General features: G+C 25.5%; 6 protein-coding genes across 6 annotated transcripts; 3 read left to right on the top strand and 3 right to left on the bottom strand.

The window, feature by feature from the left end:
- Positions 1-3,830: 3,830 nt before the first annotated feature.
- On the bottom strand, positions 3,831-6,915 carry MKS88_002718 (Josephin domain-containing protein; the record flags this gene model as incomplete). The annotated part of the gene is made up of 4 exons (XM_067215752.1): positions 3,831-3,880; positions 4,053-4,574; positions 5,624-6,140; positions 6,376-6,915. 4 exons carry the CDS (start codon positions 6,913-6,915, stop codon positions 3,831-3,833), a joined length of 1,629 nt encoding a protein of 542 aa, XP_067073299.1.
- Positions 6,916-7,857: 942 nt separating this feature from the next.
- Positions 7,858-10,344, top strand: MKS88_002717 (uncharacterized protein; the record flags this gene model as incomplete). The annotated part of the gene is made up of 1 exon (XM_067215751.1): positions 7,858-10,344. The coding sequence occupies one exon, from the start codon at positions 7,858-7,860 to the stop codon at positions 10,342-10,344; it is 2,487 nt and encodes an 828-aa protein (XP_067073298.1).
- A 919-nt stretch (positions 10,345-11,263) lies between these two features.
- On the bottom strand, positions 11,264-14,518 carry MKS88_002716 (endonuclease/exonuclease/phosphatase family protein; the record flags this gene model as incomplete). Its single annotated transcript, XM_067215748.1, has 4 exons — positions 11,264-11,303; positions 11,488-11,593; positions 11,717-11,813; positions 12,227-14,518. 4 exons carry the CDS (start codon positions 14,516-14,518, stop codon positions 11,264-11,266), a joined length of 2,535 nt encoding a protein of 844 aa, XP_067073297.1.
- Positions 14,519-18,816: 4,298 nt separating this feature from the next.
- On the top strand, positions 18,817-19,372 carry MKS88_002715 (uncharacterized protein; the record flags this gene model as incomplete). The annotated part of the gene is made up of 2 exons (XM_067215747.1): positions 18,817-18,826; positions 19,128-19,372. The coding sequence occupies 2 exons, from the start codon at positions 18,817-18,819 to the stop codon at positions 19,370-19,372; spliced, it is 255 nt and encodes an 84-aa protein (XP_067073296.1).
- Positions 19,373-19,710: 338 nt separating this feature from the next.
- Positions 19,711-20,283, top strand: MKS88_002714 (uncharacterized protein; the record flags this gene model as incomplete). Its single annotated transcript, XM_067215746.1, has 1 exon — positions 19,711-20,283. The coding sequence occupies one exon, from the start codon at positions 19,711-19,713 to the stop codon at positions 20,281-20,283; it is 573 nt and encodes a 190-aa protein (XP_067073295.1).
- A 63-nt stretch (positions 20,284-20,346) lies between these two features.
- Positions 20,347-20,795, bottom strand: MKS88_002713 (uncharacterized protein; the record flags this gene model as incomplete). Its single annotated transcript, XM_067215745.1, has 2 exons — positions 20,347-20,573; positions 20,744-20,795. 2 exons carry the CDS (start codon positions 20,793-20,795, stop codon positions 20,347-20,349), a joined length of 279 nt encoding a protein of 92 aa, XP_067073294.1.
- Positions 20,796-22,505: the final 1,710 nt, after the last annotated feature.

Raw genomic sequence — 22,505 nt, 5'->3', positions numbered from 1 at the left:
GGAACACAAAAGAAAAGGGGGTAATAAAAAGGGCGCAAAAAATAGGCGAAAAATATTGGAGCAAAAATATGGAAGAAAATTTTTAAATGGTCTAACTGCAGGCATTTACGAAAAACCAAACATGAGATAATGAATTGGAATTACATAATATATAAAATACTAAAAATGTGAGTATGTTAGCTTATCCAACATGTATACAATATGTTTAAAATGAAGGGCTGCTGGAAAGCATATACAGTTGTATAAACATGTATGCGTGAATGTATATATATATATATATATATATATTTATATTTATATTTATATTTATATTTATATTTATATTTATATTTATATATGAACGCGTCAACAAAATTAGTGGGTTCAATTATATATTGTGAGAATATCTATGTTCCTCATGAAACTTCAAAGCTCTGCAAATAAGTATGTAACTTAGCGCAGAAGTGCCATGAAAATTTCCAAGTCGGTAAACAATGAACATTTCGAAAAATTAAAAAGTAAAATTTAAAATTTAAAATTTAAAAATTTAAAATTTCATAAACATTGTGTAATATGATGTTTCGTAATATGAAGAATGTGGAATATATTTATGTGTAAATGTATTTTTTTTTTTTTCCTTTTAATATGCATGTATTTTTAATCTGTTTAAACGTAAATATAAGAAATGTTAATTTTTTTTTTGATGTCATAAAAAAAAAAATAAAATAATTAAAAAAAAAAAAAAAAAAAAAAAAAAAAAAAAAAAAAATGAAATAAATTTAAATAAAAAAATCTAAAAAAATAAAATAAATCAAATCATATCAAACGATAGGAAAATTTTGTAAATTTTAGTAAAATTGAAAATATGTAACAACGAAGGGACAAATAAATTTGAAGAAAAACAAATTACAATCAAAAAGGACAAAAAAATAAAAATAAAATAATAATAAAATAAATAAATATATAAACAAGCTAAATATTATAAAAAATACAAAATGGTAACGCTTCCTGAGTATGTTACTTTTCTTCATGTGTATTTTATTACAGCAGATTAGGACTTTTAAATAACTCCAAGTATGATATTGAAGACATTGTTAAAAATATTTTTTACAAGTTAATTGTAAAAATAACTGTTATAGTATTTCACACACCCTATTATTCATTCTTAAATTACTATGTTTTAGTTTATATTTCTTTTTTTTTTTTTTTTTTCTTATTTTATTGGAAATGTTTACTTACAAATGTTTCGTGGAATAGGGTAAAAAAAAAAAAAAATTAAAAATTAAAATTACAACATAGCATATATTTCTGTTGTGTATTTTATCTATACATACATTTACATTCAATACCAAATTAATTTTCCACATTTACTCTAGCAAAGTATTTCACTAGTATTTTTTTCTTTAAGTGCATTTATGATAACTATATATAATGTTTTTTCTTCGCATTTTCGACATATTTATACAATGTGCAAATTGAAATTACAACAAAGAAAAGTTATCCCGTAAAAAGAAATGCTACGTAAACAATATTTTTAAAATAAAACTTAAAAAAAAAAAAAGAAGGAAATACTAATTCATCGATAGTATTATATATAATAGGTCTATCCATATTAATAATATGCATAATAAACATTATCTTAATTTATAAATCCTTTAAATGTTTTTTTTCCCAATTGCTGAAGAAAAAAGAAAAAAGAAAAAAGAATGATTGTAGACAAATAAATAAAAATAAAAACAACAAAAAAAAAAAACAAAAAAAATAAAAAACAAAAAAAATAAAAAACAAAAAAAATAAAAAAAGGTGTATTTTCATACAAAAGATTTAAAATTGAATACACTTCTTGCTATGTAGTGTGATCATATTTATTATAAAATATAACAATATACCCTCTATTTTAAAATGCTTTTATATATACGCTGCATTTAATTATAATTTGTATAAAAAATAAAATGATCAAATGTGATAATTATTCGTACACATAAAAACAAAAGTCGTTTATGTATTTATGTATGCTTCTATGGGTGTATGTGTTACATATATACACGATATACAAGGTGAAACACTACTTCCTTTTCTTAAGCAAAGAATACACATAAATATTTAAGTATTTTATTTCATTACGCGTAAAATGGATCATAGATAAATTTATCAACACCAAAAAACATTACGTCGATTATTAACAACATGGATACACATATACTAGCAAATATCCTAAACAAATGTGGAAAAAAAAAAGAAAAATTGTCAGATTTACGTTATATTTTCCTATATCTTCTAAAGAGCATAATTTTTCCCCGCTACTTTTTGCCCTTCTTTTTTTTTTTTTTTCTCGGTTATTGTATTAAACTTATTTAGTACCACATATATCTTTGAGACTCCACTGCAGCAAACGAAAAAAATATTATCACAGCAGTAACTCCAAAAAGAAAGGCTAAAAAAAAATTCGAAGTATGGCAAATTTATATAATATTTGTTTCTGTTTTTTTTTTTTTTTTTAAATATATATTATGCTACGAAGGGTGAACAATATTTATGTAACTTTATTACTTCTCCTGGATTTATCGCCCATTTTTGTAATTTGTCACTTTATATTATCATTACTATGGATTTTGACCTCTTTTTTTAATTACTCTTCGTACCATATATTTTATTATGCTTTTTATATAACAGTATATTATACATATATATTTTGCATATATATATATAATATATATATATATATATATATATATATATATGTGTATGTAATAAATTATGTATTTAATGACGAATACCAACGGAAATATGTATATAAAATAAACACTTTACCAAAAAGAAAAAACTTCAAATTTTTGGAAATTATAAATATATTTTGACTTACGTTCAAAATTTTTTAATTTTTTTTTTTTTTTGTTTTATATTATTATTATTTTTTTTTTAATAAAAGCTGTTTTGCGCATGCACAGTTTTTATATAATAATGCTATTTGAAATTATTCTTTCCCTTTTTAAAAACTTGTATAATATAATTGTCAGATTTATATAATTTATTATCTTTTACAATACTGATTAAATGTTCATTTAACTGAAAAAAAAAAAATGAAATAACCGTAATTATGTATAGTATATTTGGGTATTTACGTATGTATGTTTGTATAATTATATATACAAGTGTACATGTACAATAATTATGTAAATATATTCGTAAATTAATGAAAAAATTTATGGGAATTTATAATATAATACACACTGCTTTAAATGTTAAATTAAGCTTTAAAGGGCATAAAAAAAATTAAGAAAGAGTATATAAATAATTTAATAAAGATTAAGATCCATGGTTAAGTGAACTTTTAAGAAATTTATATATTTTTTGGTTCAAAAAATCAAGTTAAAAAAATGTGTAGTATATCATTTTTTCAATATATATATACATATCCTGTTTACTTTTCAACTTAATAATTTCCTACACAACTGAAATGAAAACACATTTCTTTTAAAATAGTACGTATTTATGGGAATAAGATACTTGTGAAAAACATGTTGGAATTATAAGTTCAGCTGTGCAGAAAAAAGGAAATTCCATTAAAAACTTATTATAGATGTATTTTATAATATAAAAGAATGTTATTAAAGAATGTGCAATTTTTGTTAAGTATACTACAATTCGCCAAAATTTTCATCTTTACACCTGTTGGTACACGTGTGAGTATTATAAATACTGTTAAATTAATATGCCATTCATCCGTGCATATGGGCATTCGTGCATTCATTAATTTGTTTATTTGTTTATTTATTTGTTTACTTAATTATTTTATTTTTTTTTTTTTTTTATAGTATACATCAAAATTACTGGGAAATAACACCGGTTTGCTAAGGGATGAATCCAGTTTGAACCACATTCCTGTCACAAATATTAAACACTGCATTAATATGGTTTATACAAAGATAAGAAATGTAATAAACAGTATATTGGAAAAAATAAATGTATAAAAATGTATGTCTTTTTTCCTTTTTTACGCATGATTATATATATTACTGTTTTTTATTCATGTTTTTCATAAAACAAAAAAAGAAAAGAAAAGAAAATTGTACCTGAAATTTTTCTTATTGTGTAAAAATGCCTATGGTGGTATAAATCAAAAAATTTTATTTTAACAATATTTATTATGAATGCAATTAGTTCTCTGTTATTTAAATGATTATCATCAAAAATTGTGCAGCAGTTTTTGCTGTCATTATTTACTTTTTGAAATATCTCTTTATTATCAACCCAGGTTAACTCAATATTATGCTTATTCATCAAGAAATATAAAATATTTATATTAAAATTTCCAAAATAATAAATGCCACTTTTAACATAAGAGAGGAAGTTATTATAATTTAACTTATCTTCTGTTTTCAAATCAACAGATTGTGCGTTAACTGAGTTGTCAATTTTATCATTTTCATTACTATTTAATTCAAATGTTTCATCATTAGTATAACTCAGCTTACTTTCATATTCCTTAAAATCTTTGGGTGTATACACATGACCTTGCAAAATATTGTTTGCAGTGTGAACTAAACAATATAACTTGCTTTGTTTTTCAAAATATACATTTATTGACCCTTTTTCTGTTTCAATAATATGTGATTCATAATGGCACATTTTGAAAACGTAAAAAAACAATTAAAAAAAGTTATTCATATTTTAGGTTTTTCAAAGGTGGAATAATGAACAGCATATTACTGTAATAGGAGAAAAAAAAATAATAATATATAAAATAAATAATTAACGTAAATAATTAAAATAAATAATTAACATAAATAATTAATATAAATAATTAATATAAATAATTAATATAAATAATTAAAATAAATAATTAATATAAATAATTAAAATAAATAATTAAAATAAATAAATTGTATGAATAAATTATCGTACCTTACTATTTTTTTTATGATGTTCGATTTGAATGAGAACAATATTAAATCTTATAGCTGATGACAAACTGTTATTTTAAAAAATTAAAATTACATGTTCATAATAGTATATACAGGACAAAAATGTGTGCAATATTTTTTTATTTTTTTTCAAGCTTGATAATCTTTTCAAATTATACTATAAAACAGGGTATATCAATGTGTAACTATATGTAAAATTATGATATTGTATATATAATAAAAATAATGCATGTTACAATGTTACAGGAAATAGGGGAAAAAGTTACATAAAAAATAAATTAGCATTTTTAAATATTTACAGTAGTGAGTTCGAAACTTTATTTTTAATGTGTCGAACTGTATTATAATATAAAGCATGTTTCGGGCTCCATTATTTTGTGCCGTTTTGTTTTTACAACTGCAAGCATAATTCATGGGTTTCCATTTCAAAATATTGTATAGCCATTATGATATACACACACATAAGAAAATATTCCATCGGAGTTAAAATTGTTAAGATACTATTCTTAATATAAAAATTACCCAACTGTAAATATGTTAACTTTTTCCTTGGTTATACACATAGATGAATAAATAATATATAATAAATAAAATTGACAAAGTCCATAAGAAAAATTTTAAAAAAATTTTATAACAAGTAAAAAGAAAAGAGGAAGGAATTAATAATAATGATAATAAAAAAACTAAAAAACAAATTAAAAGATAAAAGAATATATTACTATTCAATAAAAAGAATTTTGAATATTTTTTATAAAAATTTGAGCTATCATATATCATAAATATGTAATTTTTTGTTTTGTGTATGTAATTATTATCTATTATGTTTAATAGTGTCTTGTTGAGGAAGGTATTGCTTTTACCTACTTTTTCCAAATTATTTTCCTTATTCACAATTAATTTATCGTTATATTTATTAGACAACTCCTTGTTATTATCTTGATTTGTTTTATCATCTACTATATTATAACTGGCTATTTTTTGTTCATCATTTGTGCTATGTTCGCTTTGATTATCATTATATGAAAAAAATTTAGAACACACTAATTTATTCTTCTTATTGTAAATTAATATTTTCTTTTTTAAAATTGACAAAGATTTTTTTACATTATTATCGCTCGGGTCAATCTCTAAAACTTTTAAGAATTCTTGCTTTGCTTCATTATACAAGTCTAAGCTCATGTACGCCTGTCCTTTTCTGTAGTATGCCTTTATATTATTCTTGTCTAGATTTAGCACCTAATCGAAAATATGATGGAAACAAATAAACCAGAAAAATGAGAAGTCGTTTGGAGTAAAGAAAAAGTATGGTGACGAGTAGCTTAATTTAGTGAGATACGATGTAATACTACTCAATTGTAACCATTTATGGATAAGAACGAAAGAAAGGAAGAACGAAGGAGAAAAAAAAATTACATGAAGTTATACAAAAAAGGAACAGCCATAAACGCATACATAAATATATTTATTATACCGTAGAACATTCACTGATGCACTCATAATAATTGGACATGTGAAATTTCGTTAATGCCAAATTTAAATGTAAATTGATTTCTAGCTGGTTTTGTTCATTTTTCTCTGGTTCGGATTCAGGAAAACTATAATCTAATTGTATTAATCCTTTTCGAAAATAAACACAAGCAAGTTTATAATTTTTTTCATAAAAAGCCTTTTTCCCTTCTATATTAAAAGCATTCGAAGCTTTTATTTTTTCTTTTGTATCTTTTTCATATAATTGTCTTTCTTTTGAATGATCATGGGAACACGGGTTTCTTTTATTCAAAAAGTTATGTTTGTTTTCTTCTTTCTTTTTCTTTTCTTCTTCTTCATCTTCAATTTCTTTTATACAGCTTTCAAATTTTGAATAATCGAAATTATATTTTGAACAATTATTTTGAGATTCACAAATGTTCTTTTCTTTTTTTGTTACTTGTTTTGTATTTTCTATTTCTTCTTTTATTTTTATACAATCTTTTACAAATTTGTAAACATCTTCTGATGTTCTTACAGTCATTTCAATATTTTGTTTCAAAAAAAAAAAAAAAAAAAAGAAAGAGATAATTCTATTTATATGAACTGAACGCACACACACACACAAAAAAAAAAAGGAGGAATTCAGAATAATTTTGTTATTATATTATTATCCTCATACAATTAAACCTTCGTGGAACACTTCAAAAGGTGGGAAGTGATAAATATTAAATGATAAATGATAGAAGATGAACGAAAAATGTAAAATTAACAATGAACAGTGAAAAATGAAAAATAATAATTGAGTAAATGTAAGCTTAAGTAACAAATTTAACTACAATAAAAAAAAAAAAAAAAAAAACTCCAATGTGTACACATATACATGAATAGCAAAATAGGCTAATTTCTTAAATTAAATAATACACGTAAGTAGGACTACATCGTACAAGTTACTTGAACACAACGTATGCACTACTATGGAACAATTATATTTATAAAATAAGAAAGTGCTGATCGTACGATAAAAAAATACTAAAAAAAAAAGAGAAAAAAAAGTTTAAAATGTTATGAGGTTAAAAGGTTAAAATAAAAGTTAAAACTATTTTGTAAAACGCAAAATGATCTTAAATAATATAAACAAAATTGTAAGGTGAAAAATAAAAAAAAGGAGTTCCTCAAATTTGCCCTTTTTAATATAGTAAAAAATATACATGTACTTACTTCCTATTCGTATTCCAGTTCGAATTTCAACTCGTATTTCTATTTCTGTTTCTATTTCTATTCCTTTTTTTTTTTTTTTTTTTTTAAATTTCCATTCTGAAGATAAGTTTCTTTATATTTTTTTTGTAGAGTTAAAATAATATACATGTAACACGTATTGTACATCCTTATGTACGTAGGCTTCTAATCCTGCTTGCGCGTACAGATTCATTCACCTATTTTTAATATATATGTTTACGTGCGAAACTAGTTGCACAGAACGAACATGTATTTCAATGGGAATTGTAAGTATGTTCATAACAGTGGTCTGATTTTTACAACTATAGAAAAAATACATATTGACGATATCAAAAATGTTAGGGAACAGAATGAGGGTATTTTTGATTATTTAGGCTATCTAAATACGAAGAAGAAATGTTTGAAAAAATTGGAAAAGCTAGTTAACAGTCACATACCAAATAGCCAAATAGTATTAACAAATTTTGCTGATGAATCTACTGAACTTTTAAGTAGTAATTATATATATGAAAAAATTGTAAAAAAGAAAACAAGTTTCCTTTTAAAAAATGTATATATATCAAGTTTTTTTACGAACGATTATATTAATTATATTAATAAAAAATATAAACATGTTTTAATAACTCTAAATTGTAAATATGACAATAAGGTATACATTAATAACCATAGTGCATATTTTTCTATTAACGATCTAATAAAATTGAGATTAATCATTCACAAGAATTTGTATAAGGATAAGTATATGATGAACAATATTGTGATGATTGAAATTGATAAGAGTAGGAATGAAATGATACATGACGAGGATACTCGTAGAAAGGACCAAAAAGAGGATAGCAGTGTAAATCCTTTAAACGATATAGCAAGTGAAAAGAATTATAACATTTGTGAAAACACAACAGGAAATAAATGCAAGTCTTATGAAATGATAGAAAAAAAAAATATAAACATATGTGACAAACGTGACAACAATTATACAGGTGTTAATAAAAACAAATTGAGGGAAAGATATGAGAATTTCTTCTCCGAATTATATACACATCCAGTGGATGTACTTGGTATTTTTAATACTGATGTTAATTATGAAGACTTTTCAATAATTTTGAGAAATATTTTAGCGAATAATATGTCAAGAAATGTGGAAGTGAAGGCAGTTCATTTGAGATGCTACGAATGTGAGTATAAAACGAGTAGAAGCATAGCATCCTGTGTGTATGTACCAAACGAAATTGGCTTTAACACGCCAAACGAGAATTGTTTTAACGACCTGACAAATAATAGCAAAAGTTATGATATTACAAGAAGCCAAATTAATACTTCACCAAATGAGATAAATATTATGAATAACGCTTTGGATATTTATAAAAATATTTTTTCTAATTCTACCCTGGGTGATAACCTTCCAAATTTTGATCATCCAAAAAGTGAAATTAACAATTATAATATACATACTGATATTTACCCTTTACAAAATCAGTATGATTTGTTATGCTATAACACAGCTAGTTTAAATAATAAACATATGCTTATCGCATCAAATATAAATACAAATGGGAATAAGGAAGAACAAGATTTTTATGAACTCGACATAAATTATATTGAAAAGGAATTTCTATCTCGTGTGTGCCAATCCGATAAGAAAAGAAGTGAAAGAGAAAAAATGGATGATATGTGCAAACACCCTAATGGTGATATAATAGATGTGTACGACTTGAAGGAAAGGCAAATATATGGTGTATGTGAAAATGAAGAAAAAGCAGATGTAGAAATAGTAGACGTAAGCAAAAAAAAAAAAAAAAAAAAATGCTTCAAAATTAATGAGAAAAAATTTTACCTCAATTATAGCTCCACTAGCAGTAGTGATGTAAGCTTATCACTCATACGCCATGTGGATAATAGTACTACTGTACGGAAAATAGAAAAGGAACCGCATGTTTTAGGTAGTTCATCTGTTCCAATATTAGGAAATTTCGTAAAAGTTATCAATTATAAACAATCTAATGGATTAAGTGGAAATGCAAATGAAGAAAGAGAGGGAGGAATTCACAAAATGTGGGAAAACAAGAAGGAAAAGTCCTTCATATCAAAATCAGTAAAAAGAGAAGACAAAAAAAAAAAAAAAGAAAAAAATTTATCATTAGAAAAAGATTATGATAGTGAAGAAGATCGAAAAGTAAAAAAAATAAACAAAGTTGCTTCCTTTATACAAAAACATAAAGAATACTATTTTAAGAATAATGAAAACTTAATAAAAAGAGAATCGCTTTATACTATTATGCATAATATTTCAGAAAGGAAAGAAATCAAAAAAAAAAAATCACATAATAGCGAAAGTAGTCAAAAATTTGATGAATTTGTAAATTACTTAATTGATTATATAGGTAGAATTCATTTAGATATAAAAATTGACTATAAGAAAAATTCAAATATACTTGTTAAGAAACCAAAAAAATATTATCAAATACAAAAAATAATTTTGAATAATGGTTTGATAGATACTTGTAACATAGCTTATATTTTTAATTTTCTCATAGACACTTTAATTAAGAACAAAATAGAAAACAGAAAAAAGTTGCACTACGTTTTGTCTATATCAGGAAAAGATTATAATTTTATCAATTCTGATAAATATTCACACGAAAGGTGCACACAAGTTGCTACACACATCCTTTTTTTTAGTTCCCATGATGCAATATATGTACTGGTTTTGGATGCAGTGAACAGGGTGTCATAACTTGTGCAAATATTCTCAAGCACATATATACACATATATATATGTGTATGTGTGCAAAATAATGCTTCAGTCGTGTATTATGTTACTTTGTTGTGTTTTTTTAAAATTACTTTGCCCCTTTTTGAACGTGATACGTTTGTACCTTTTTTTTTTTGAACATCCTTTCGACCTTTTTTAATTGTTTCTTTAATGTGCTCTTTAAGCTCTCCCCCTTATTTTCTCTTTCAGTTTCTCATTTAATTTGTCGTTTAATTAGTTGTTTAATTATATCTTTATTTTATCGTTTAATTTTATCGTTTAATTTTATCGTTTAATTTTGTCGTTTAATTTTGTCGTTTAATTTTGTCGTTTAATTTGTCGTCTAACTACGTCTTTATTTTATTATTCAATTAGTTATTTAATTCCCAATTTAGTAAAGTCATTTATATATTTTTTTAAATGTAGGACAGTGCATGTGCTATTTCTTCTACTTTAATTTTTTAATACCGAATTTGCCTTTTAATTGTTATTTAATTTTACGTTAAGTTTGCACCAAAAAAAAAGAAGAAAACGAAAAAAGGAAAAAAAAGCGACTTTTCAAACATATAAAATATAAACAAATACTCATATATTGTATTAATGACAAATATAGAGTAAGCTTGTTTATTTCTCTCTATTTTGAAATTAATATAAAATGGTACATTTAATAAAAAATTTAAATGCAATTACAGACGCATCCAAAAAAAAAAAAAATTTTTCTTTTTTTTACAAATTAAATTTCGTCCATGAGACGTACTTTTAAGTAAATAATTAAAAAAAAATAGTTAAAAGAATTACACACTTATAAATGGGGATATATGTGTGACTGCTTACATGAAAAATGACACTCCTTAGAAACATTAAAAGAAGGTTAAGGGAGAAAATTATGTAACAAAAAATTTTAAAAGGGATCCGAATGATAGCTAAAATTTCCAAACACTCTACAGGATAAGGGAAAAAAAAAAAAAAAATTTAAGGCTAGTTAAAAAGTCAGGAATATACACAGTAGTTTTCGTTTTGGCACATGAACATAGTTCACAATATATATAAATGTATGTGTATGTATAGGAGCGTGTTTATGTATTGGCCCACACACTAGGAGTTTTGCACCCCACCCCCCCTTACAGGTACTCAAAAATTACTTTAGTCAACGGTATATCTTCTTCATTCTTCATTTTATACATTTGGAAGCAGCACGACACGGGGTTATGATCACTAGACATAATAATACCTTAAAAGTAATAAAAAAAGGAGGGGAAATGCAAAAAAATGAGAACAAAATGGAAAAGAAATCATTAATATTGGTAAATGAATGCATGTATGGTGTATATTATAGTCAGGTTATATAAATTACTAATTTCCTGAGGTATTGGTGAAAGATACGAATTTGGTACAAACGTCAGGCAGTTTTGAGTTTTTTCACATGACCACTTGAAAATTCTGTCTGTCCACTGTATCAAAGAAAACGAAAAGGGAAATTAAACACACAAATGAAGGGGGGGGGAAATGAGGGGTGCATAATGAAGGTAAAAGAGGCGACATATGTAAGGAAGTACAAATGTGCGCACATGTATACATAGATAATATACTTACATATTTAAGTGTTTATATGTAAGTGTTTACATGTATGTGTTTATATATACGGGTATATATGGACGGGTATATATGTACGGGTATATATGGACGGGTATATATGGACGGGTATATATGGACGGGTATATATGTACGGGTATATATGTACGGGTATATATGTACGGGTATATATGTACGGGTATATATGGACGGGTATATATGGACGGGTATATATGTATGTATATGTACGTGTCCACATGTATGTATATGTGCGTGTGGGGAAAAAGGCTACCGAGGGTAAGCGGGTTTCCTGCTTGCCACCCTTGTACCACTTGATATTGTGAATGAGCTTGTACTCCTTTTCCACCCATTTGGTGTCATTTCGATTAATGATAGGTCTGTTTCCCTTTTTTTTGTAAGTGGGTAAAAAATTTATTGGGAGTTCTTGAAAGCTTATAGACAAGTCATACGAATAAGCTGAATGCCCTTCATCATGTTTAAGCAATTCGGTTAAATTATTTGTTTGTAAATAATGAACTACTTTTTCTAGATGTATACCATGAACTCTAAAATTAAAATCGCCCATCCAAATAATATGATGAAAAACATCCTTAAAATTAGATGTAGCTTTATTACTAAAATATTCACTTAGTTTTGTTAAGATAAATTCTCTTGATTTTTGTCTTAATTCTTGATCCCTAGCAGGCATATGACAACCGATAAATAAAACGAACTGGTTGAAAATGTTCAGTAGTATTGAAACGCATCCTTTGCTATTATTTAATTTGTTGAAAGCTATAGATTTAGAGGCACATAATTTTACTGGTCCTTTTGGATATAATTTAGATTTCCTGACCCATGCAGCTATAGTTGTAGATTTCATTTGTAAAAATGCTCCATCTCCATAACCGGATAATTTGTAGTCTGCTAAGGGTAAAAACTCATATGTTTCTTGATTTATCTCTTTTAAATATTTGGATAGACAATCAATAATATTGTCAGATATGGACTCTTGTAAACATATAACATAGATATCGTAATAAGGTTGAATCCAATGAGCAAAAATCTTCCTATCTTTCGATTCATATGCTCGTGTACAATTTGTTTTAATCTGAAAATTGTATGAAGTTCTTTTCTCACTTCCTGCTTTTTCTGTCAAATTTGACAAGTGGGTCATATCTGTTACTTGCTTTGCTTCGTCTGACCATATATCACTCCTTTGTATTTTTTCAATGTTAATATTTGGGATGCTCAGGGTGCTGCAACTCTTAGACTTTTTGTTCTTATTCTCTTGGATACTGCTAGCAGCTGTACTAAAATAGGAATTACCATTTGCATCATTACTCCTTTCGCTGTTTCCCTCATCCCGCCTTTCCGCATTCGAAAATTTATCTGCATCTGTCCTATTCCTGTCAATCCTAAAGTTCATCACATGGGTATAATTGGAATTGTTATTATTATTATTAGCATTATTAGCATTATTAGCATTATTAGCTTTATTAGCATTATTAGCATTATTAGCATTATTAGCATTATTAGCATTATTAGCATTATTAGCATTATTAGCATTATTAGCTTTATTAGCATTATTAGCTTTATTAGCATTATTAGCTTTATTGGTATTGTAACCTTTTGCATTACAATAATTGGTTGCCCAATCACGTACGATATGATGAGTAAAATTATTAGTCTCTTTATCTGAATCAGAGGAAACATGGTTTGAGCATTTATTTGGGCTTTTCTTAAAGTAATTAAATTTGTCCTTATATTCCTTCTTAATATTACTACCATTACTATTAGTGTGGTTGTGCTCATTTTTAATCTTATCGTCCTCTCCATTATAATAGGAGTTGTTCCGTTTGCTCGTTGGACTGATATATATTAAAGGAGTTAGCGACCTCAAGGTATATTTTTCATTTAATTTCATTGAGTAAATTTCATCTTTTGTATTTTCACTTAAAAAATTTGTAGTATATCTTTTTTTCTCATATTCAAAATCTTTTGAAAAATCAAAATATTCACAGTTCCATGTACCCACATATATGCTCAGAGGAATGTTTTTTATTATTCTTGAATCGTCTACATTTATCATCTGCTGCCTATTTGTGAAATAGTTATACCCTAGGACTTTCTTCCTTTCAGATTTGCTAAAATATTTATTGCCATTTATACCGCTATTATTACCACTGCAATTGTTATGGTTGTTTCCGCTACTTCCCCTATTGGCACTATTGCCATTTAGAATGCTTATTCCTAGACTATGCCTCTTTAAATCTGCTGAATACTTGTCTATTGATTCCTTACATACATCCTTATCATTAGTACAAGATAACCTGACGTTTTTTACTACCCCATCTTTTTCGGTGTTATTTTCGTTACTATAAGATGCATTTGAATTTTCGACACTTTTACTTCTAAACCTAGAATATTCTAAAGGGGATAATAACTTATTTTTATTTTTATCATTTCTATTAATGACACTGCTAGCATTTACACTGGGTGTATGTGTGTCGTTCGTCTTTTCGTTAAATATAAGTGTTTTTGTTTCTTTTTTCTTCAGTTTTTTCTGAATCGTTGGATTCATTTTTGCTGCTAATTTTTAAGCTTATTTTCTGGTAAGATACCCCATCAGGAATTTTACACACATACATACGTACATATACATATATATATATATATATATATATATATAATATATATATATATATATATAAACCTCTCTACTGATTTTGCAAAAAAATAGCAGAGCGCAGATGTACGTTACTTCTTACCAGGTACGAAATTGTATATTTAAGGCGTGCTATATTAAGAAGACTTTTTATTTTTTATTTTATTACCTTTTTTTTTTTTTATCACATAAGAGATCTATCTTTTTCTGGATTAGCAAAAAGCTACAATTATTTGCTCATACGTCTGTACATATATTTCAAACGTTACTTAAAGCTTCTTTTTTTCTTTTCCTACAAAAAATAAATACGTATAAAAATGATAAGAGTATGGACAGGCATAAAAAATTTTAGCTGAATTATACTCATAACAAAAAAAAAGAAGATTTATTTATTCTCTTTTGGTATGTTTACATGGGGTGTGCGCGCATGAACATGTATACTTGCATATATTTTATGTATAATACTTAACATATTTAAATAAAAAATTCCCACTATATTATCATAAAAAAGAAGGCATTTTAGAATTTACACATGAAAATGTAGTTGTCTTTAAGTGAGTGTTGAAGGTTATATTATACTCGAATAGCACTTTTTTTTTTTTTTTTTTCTTTTAAGTTTAAAGGATATAATATAAAATTTTTTAATGTATAAATGTATTTGACTTAAAAACATCCAGAATAAGCATAAAGATGGAAAAAGGGGGGGAAATTCAACAATATATGTCAAAGTGAAGTAAAAACAAAAAATATGAACAAACGAACAAGCGCACAAACAATCTCGATGCATGTTCTCATTGTCTACTATATGATATCGATGTGGTTATAAGCAGGAGAATGTACATTTGTAAATAACAGGCACCTCTTTACGAATTTATTAAAAAAAAGCATGTTCATATGTTTACTTGTTGTTGTTTTTCCTCTTCCTTCTCCTTTTCATTTATGGGTTTATAACACGGTTGAAAATTTTCCAGAACCATGCAGTTGTACTGGCAATTTTACCACTTTATTATTTTTAAATATAAAAATAAAAAGAAAATAAAAAAAAAAAAAAGAAGAAAAGATAAAAAAAAAATAAAAAATAATTTAGGAGAAAACCAAAATATACAGCAATTATAAATCGGAAAAATATTGAGAAAATATCGAGAATAAATCGAAAATAAATCGAGAAAATATCAAGAAAAAATTAAAAAAAAAAAAAAAAAAAAAAAACAGACTATTACATGTGTAGGTCAACATGACACTATAGTTACATAAAGGATGAAAAAAATAATGGGAAATAAAATTTACTCTTTTTTACAAGAAAAAAGGTAGCATAAATCTATTTTAGAACACATGAGGGAAAAAAAAAAAAAATGAGGAGGCTTCATTAAGGGAGGAAAAAATTGAAACACGTGGAATTTCGCCAGTTGCATATCATAACATGATAAGGGAAAAAAAATATAAAAGATAAAATAAAAATAAAAATAAAATACAATGTTGCAAAAAGGTTGTAAAAAATGAGTAAAGAAAATTAAAAAGACAATTAAAAGAGATGGAGAACATCATTATGAATAAACTAGAGGGTGTCCTTACTCACATATATATATATATATATGTTTATGTTCGTAAGTAAAAGTCTAGATATACTTTTAAAAAAAAAAAAAAAAAGTTTTTGCATAAAATTTTCTTCCTTATCGCCTATTATATATATGTATCACTAAGATTAAGAATAAATCGTAAAAAAAAAAGAAAATATATTAAAATATATCGAACTTTATCAAAATATATCAAAATAAATAACGAATAAAATACCTAAAAATAGCGAGTTTAATTGATAAAAAAAGTGAAAATTTTATTTTTGTATTCGTTCACCTTGAACAGAAAAATAAAATTACCTGTATGTATAAGCATGTACACAAGATCTAAATGCAAAAAAAAAAAAATTATGTTTTTCTTATCTTTATTATTAACTTCTTCACCTTTTTCTTCTATTTTCTTTTTTTTTTTTTTTTTAAATTGTACAGTTGTAACCTATATAAACGCCTTGTGTACAATAAGGAGCTATTTTTTTGTCTGCTTCAAATTGTTGTAGAAATTATAATTTTTTTTTTTGTTTGTTTTTCCAAAAAATTTGAAAATATTAAGAATAAATTATGTTTAAATAGTACATACGACGATAAATAAAAAATTGGTTTTTCTGTTTATGTGATAAATTGCTGTTGCGCGAATTTTACGTGTAACGTGTTTTGCGTGCACGTATGCTTACGTGTATGTATACATCAATATATATGCGCATATGCACATAATATACACGTATACACACGTACACATATACTCATGTACCCCTATTCCCATATATTTACAACTAAATTTGCAAACAAACATGGAAATTTGCTTTTAAGAAGCTTTATGTCTTTCAGTTAAATTGCAAAAAATGTAAATCAATAAAATGTATGTAAGTATATATATATATATATATATATATATTGGTATATGTATATATACATATATGTATTCATATACGTGTGAGGAGTCTTAACAAATACGCTTTAAAATTAGTTCTTAAAAGGGACCAAGTTAATGCTTGTCCATTTGTACATACAGATTGCTGTAAACAAGGGGAAAGCTAGCGATTATGGAAATGATTATTATTTTATTTTGTTTATTTTTTTTTTAACTTCCAAAAAAAAATAAAAATATTCTTCTATATTAGAATGCAGTTTTATATTACCAATTCAGTCTATTCGGTTTTTAATTTTAACTGATTTTATTCTCCCCTAAGATTATTGCGTTGTGTATATATTTATATACACTGCTAACAAAAACGAATACACGCAAGTGCAGTACTGTCACATATATATACAATATATATATATATACAATATATATATATACAATATATATATATATATATATATATATATATATATGTATGTTGTACACATATATGTATATAGCTTATTAATTCCCTCAAAAAAATGACAGAAATGAATAGCGAATGAACATGTTTCTTCCTGCATATAGGAATATACGAAGGATGCAACGAGGGGAGGGGTTATGTGCATGGGGAAGCATGTATATACATGCACACACAAATTACCAGATACCCACATTAATACGTATGTACATATGTATGTACATGGATGCAAGTTTGAGCCATCGTAGAACAGGAAACTTGAAAAAAAAATAAAAGATGAAAATGTTAATATTTAACGGGAAAAAACAACTCTAAATATAGAAAATATGAGCATTAGAAAAACATAACCCTACATGTTTTTCCTCTCTGTGAGTTATCGCTTTTTCCATTTGTTTATATAGTTCCTTTAATTTATTTCATTTAATATTAAATCGTTCTCTCGTTTATTCGCTTATTTGTGTACTTTTTTTTTTTTCTTTTTAATTATAACAATTCATTAAGATGGAGACACTACAAATTGTTGTCGCGTGGCTCAACAAAACTGTGCACAGTTGAAGTAATCAATATACGTTCTTTTTTTTCTTCTTTTTTTTTTTTTTTTTCATTAAAATATATGAGATTAATTATGCCCTTACAATTTCATAAATTATAAAAAATTTGAGAAAAAAAAATTTGTATTATTACCTAAAAAGTTTAAAAAAAAAGAAAAAATATATAGTGAAGCATTATACCTGAATATATAAATCTGCACATATATGTGGAGAGAAAGAAGAAAATTAACGAGTGTTTTCTTTTTTTTGTTAAAAAAATTTCTGAAATTGAAAGGCTTTATTCATAATTTTTTACTACTACATGTTTTATTCTTCCTACAAGGATAAAACATAAATTATAAAGAAAAAAAAAAAAATTATGCACATTCGTCCCTATATATCTTCGTTCCTTTTATTCCCTCAAACAAAACTTTGGTCAAATAACAATTTTTTAAAAGGTTTTTGCAATTCTAGTAAGATGATATATTCATTTGATTTTGAAGTGTTCGGCAAGGTTCAAGGTTCGGAAAAAAAAAAAATAAATAAATAAATAAAATACATATATGTGTACATACATACATAAACTCATACATACATAAACTCATACATACATACACTCATACATTCATACAAACACCCATACATACATACATACATACATACACTCATACATTCATACAAACACCCATACATACATACATACATACATACATACACGAATACATTCATACAATAAAATAAAAGAAAAATTAAAAATATTGAAGTATTCTAAAGAGTAACGTTAAATAATGAAACATCGTAAGGTCAAAAATAACAAATAAGAACACCTCCCCCTTGCTGTTTTATATTCCTGGTACATATTTTTATTGCAAAAAAGTTTTTCGTTATTTTGAATTATTTTAAAGGGGGAATCATGTAGAATAAGTCGTTAATGTCTTCATTGTTCTGTTAAATATGTCACGTGCATACATATGTATATGTAAGTACTTATCTATATATGTACTTACCTCTATGTATACCTATCTCTGTATGTACCTACCTATGCACACTTTGACATCTATTTATGCACAACGCACAAAACATTTTCCCTTTTTTGTAGGTGTTTTTTTTCGAAAATATACAAAATTAGAAGCAGATAAGCTAAACATAAGAGGATATGTTCAGAATACTGATAGAAACACAGTAGTGGTTAGAGCTGAGAGTAACAATAAAGAATCATTAGAACAGTTCAAAAATTTTTTAACACGCATTGGTAGCCCATCGTCAAGAATTGATAAATGTGTAGTAACGAATAGTCAAATTGTGGACACATACTCAAGTAACGATTTTTTTATAAAAAGGTAGTTAACTTTTTTGTTTTTTCCATGGACATATGAACGCCAACCTTGGACAAAAATAGATTACAAGGATTTGAATGTTCAAAAAAAAAGAAATCCAAATAAATCCAAATAAAACGAAGTATAATTTTATGTGGTGATGTAGCTATGTAGTTAGGCATCTTTTTCCATTTATAAGATAACGAATTGTTGTAAATATTTTGCTTCACATGTAAATATGTATATATATGCATATGAGCATGTATTTACCCCCAACTGTAGCTCCTAAATTTTTTTATTCTAAAGTACTGAAATTAGAACTCGAAAGAAAAGCACAAAACTTCCCCGAGAAAACGTGTGTAAAAAATGAGTAGAAGAAGAGGAAATACTATACGAAAAGTGCAAGATTTAGAAAGGACATTAAGAAGAAAAGGAGGGAAAATAAAAACCATTTATGAAAAGGACAATGATATAGAGATTAAAAACATAATTGACGAAAAAGTAAAATACATCTGGGATTATATTAACAACATTGATGATATAATAGATGATAATGATTTTTTAAAAGAGGAGATAAGACAAAAAATAGAAAAAAAGCAGAGCTTAAAACTAACAGAAGAATTTGACGAAATAATATATTATAATAAAAATCTTAAAAATTTTATTAATATACAAAAAATAAGAAAAGCATTGTATCATTTTAATATAAAAGTAAATATTGAAGATATTGTAAATATGTTTTTATATTACACCAATAATCAATATTTTAAAAAAATTTTGGAAAATCAGATCTATTCTAATGATTGCATTGACAGAAACAAATGTAAGCGGAAATTTCCTTCCATGGATATTGCTAATTTATATATTAATTATGAAATGTTTAAACATATTTTTTTGAATATTGATTTGAATATTGAAAATAACGGGAAAATTTGGTAATGCGTACTTTTTACACTTAAATATTTTTCTTTCGTCCTTTTTTTTTCAACCATGTATGCGACCTTACTTGCAACCAAATTCATTGCCTCGTTTGCGGCTTAATTCGCTGCCTAATTTTCGGTCTAATTTGCGACCTAATGTGCGGTCTAATTTTCGGTCTAATTTGCGATCTAATTTGCGACCTAATTTGAGGTCTAATTTTCGGTCTAATTCGCTGCCTAATTTGCGACCTAATTTGAGGTCTAATTTGCGGTCTAATTTGCGGTCTAATTCGCTGCCTAATTTGCGACCTAATTTGCGACCTAATTTGCGGCCCTGCTTAAGAACCTTTTTTTAGGCCATTTTTATCACCCATTTTACGGCCCTTTTTATGACTCCATTTGAGCCTCTATTTGAGCCTCTATTTGAGACCCTTAATGCAATCATTTTACAGATCCTCTTTCAAAATTTGTTCGCGAACCTTTTATGAGGTCATCAACGCGATCCATATTGCATCCTATATTGCAGCCCATTTTGCGAACTTTCGTGAGCCCCATTTTGTGAAGAATGCTTAGTTTCACGTACATAATAAATGAAGAGAGATTGGAAAAGAAAAAAAAACAAACACGCGTGCCACATGAATGTTTACAACATTGCAGAACAATGAGATATGGATGTTTTACACAAACTTGTCTATATGATACACCATGTATTTTATGTGTTAGACGTGTACCATATATGTACATTTATATAAAAAAAAAAAAAAAAAAAAAAAGGAACTTAACTGGAAGCTCTATTATTTTTCTGTCTGACAAGGCGTGGTACTTATAGTAGGAAAAGTCAGGTCATTTATTTTTTTATTAATAAGGAAATTCCTGCATATAAGGCATTCATAGGAAAATGGGAACCCCTACAATACGTACTAGTGCTTACATGCATGAATTTACGTATGTGTGCATGTATGTATGTATTATGTATATATGTACGTGGGTATATGTACGCATATAGGTACACGTGACCATATAACTCTTTTAACAGTTTACACTTTTATATGTTCTTTAAAGCTATAAAACCCCATCATGGAGTAAATATGGCACGCTTGATTTCATTTAAAAAACTTAACATTTATCTGCCTTGTAGAGATCTACACATATATCTGTATGCCAACTTGTTTTTAAAGCTTCTCTTTTTTTTTTTTTTTTTAAACTTTATTCAATATATTAATTTCTAAAGTAAACGCTCATTTTGAATATTTCTTCACAGTGGCAATTTGGACCAGCGATCGAGCAGCGCAAAAAAAAAAAAAAAAAAAAATATATATATATTATATATATATATATATATATATATATATATATATATGCATACATACACACATACGCACATACATACATACATATATACTTCTGTATGCCTTTCGTGTTTTTCCCTCCACCCTGTTATTTTGCTTATGTGAACACTTTAAGGTTTACACTTAAATTTTTACTAAATATCACGAGCTTTTTTTTTTTCCACAAGTTAAATGTATTCTTGCCTATAATGTTTCTTTTTATTGGGAACATGTACATTGCAAATAGGTACATATAAACATATATATACATAAGATGTGCGCATACTTACATACATATAATGTATATATATACGCTATCACACTGTAAGCTCTTGTGCGATAAAATTTTTTTCGACCTCTGTTTTTACGTTCGCCATTTGAGTTCACCTCATTTTTCAGAATTTTTTATTTCTGCCAAAGGGCTATATACGTAAGTAAAATTCCCCTGTAGCAACGAAGCTTTTTTTTTATTTTATTTTTTTAATTGTTTTTAATTTTTTTTAATTTTTTAATTTTTTTTAATTTTTTAATTGTTTTTAATTTTTTAATTGTTTTTAATTTTTTAATTGTTTTTAATTTTTTTTTAATTTTTTAATTTTTTTTAATTTTTTAATTTTTTTTAATTTTTTAATTTTTTAATTTTTTTTAATTTTTTAATTTTTTAATTTTTTTTAATTTTTTTTAATTTTTTAATTGTTTTTAATTTTTTTTAATTGTTTTTAATTTTTTTTAATTTTTTCAGTTTTTTTTTTTTTTTTTTTTTTTTTTTTTTTTTTTTTTTTTTTTTTTTTTTTTTTTTTTTTTTTTTTTTTTTTTTTTTTTTTTTTTTTTTTTTTTTTTTTTTTTTTTTTTTTTTTTTGCAAGAATGCTATAAATGAACAGTATTTTTTTCGTTACGAGGTGAGGAATTATG

Source organism: Plasmodium brasilianum, chromosome 9, assembly GCF_023973825.1.
Source record: "Plasmodium brasilianum strain Bolivian I chromosome 9, whole genome shotgun sequence".
Classification (NCBI taxonomy): Eukaryota; Apicomplexa; class Aconoidasida; order Haemosporida; family Plasmodiidae; genus Plasmodium; species Plasmodium brasilianum.
The sequence above is the reverse complement of the archived record's forward strand: the minus strand, read 5'-3'. Positions and strand labels throughout refer to the sequence as shown.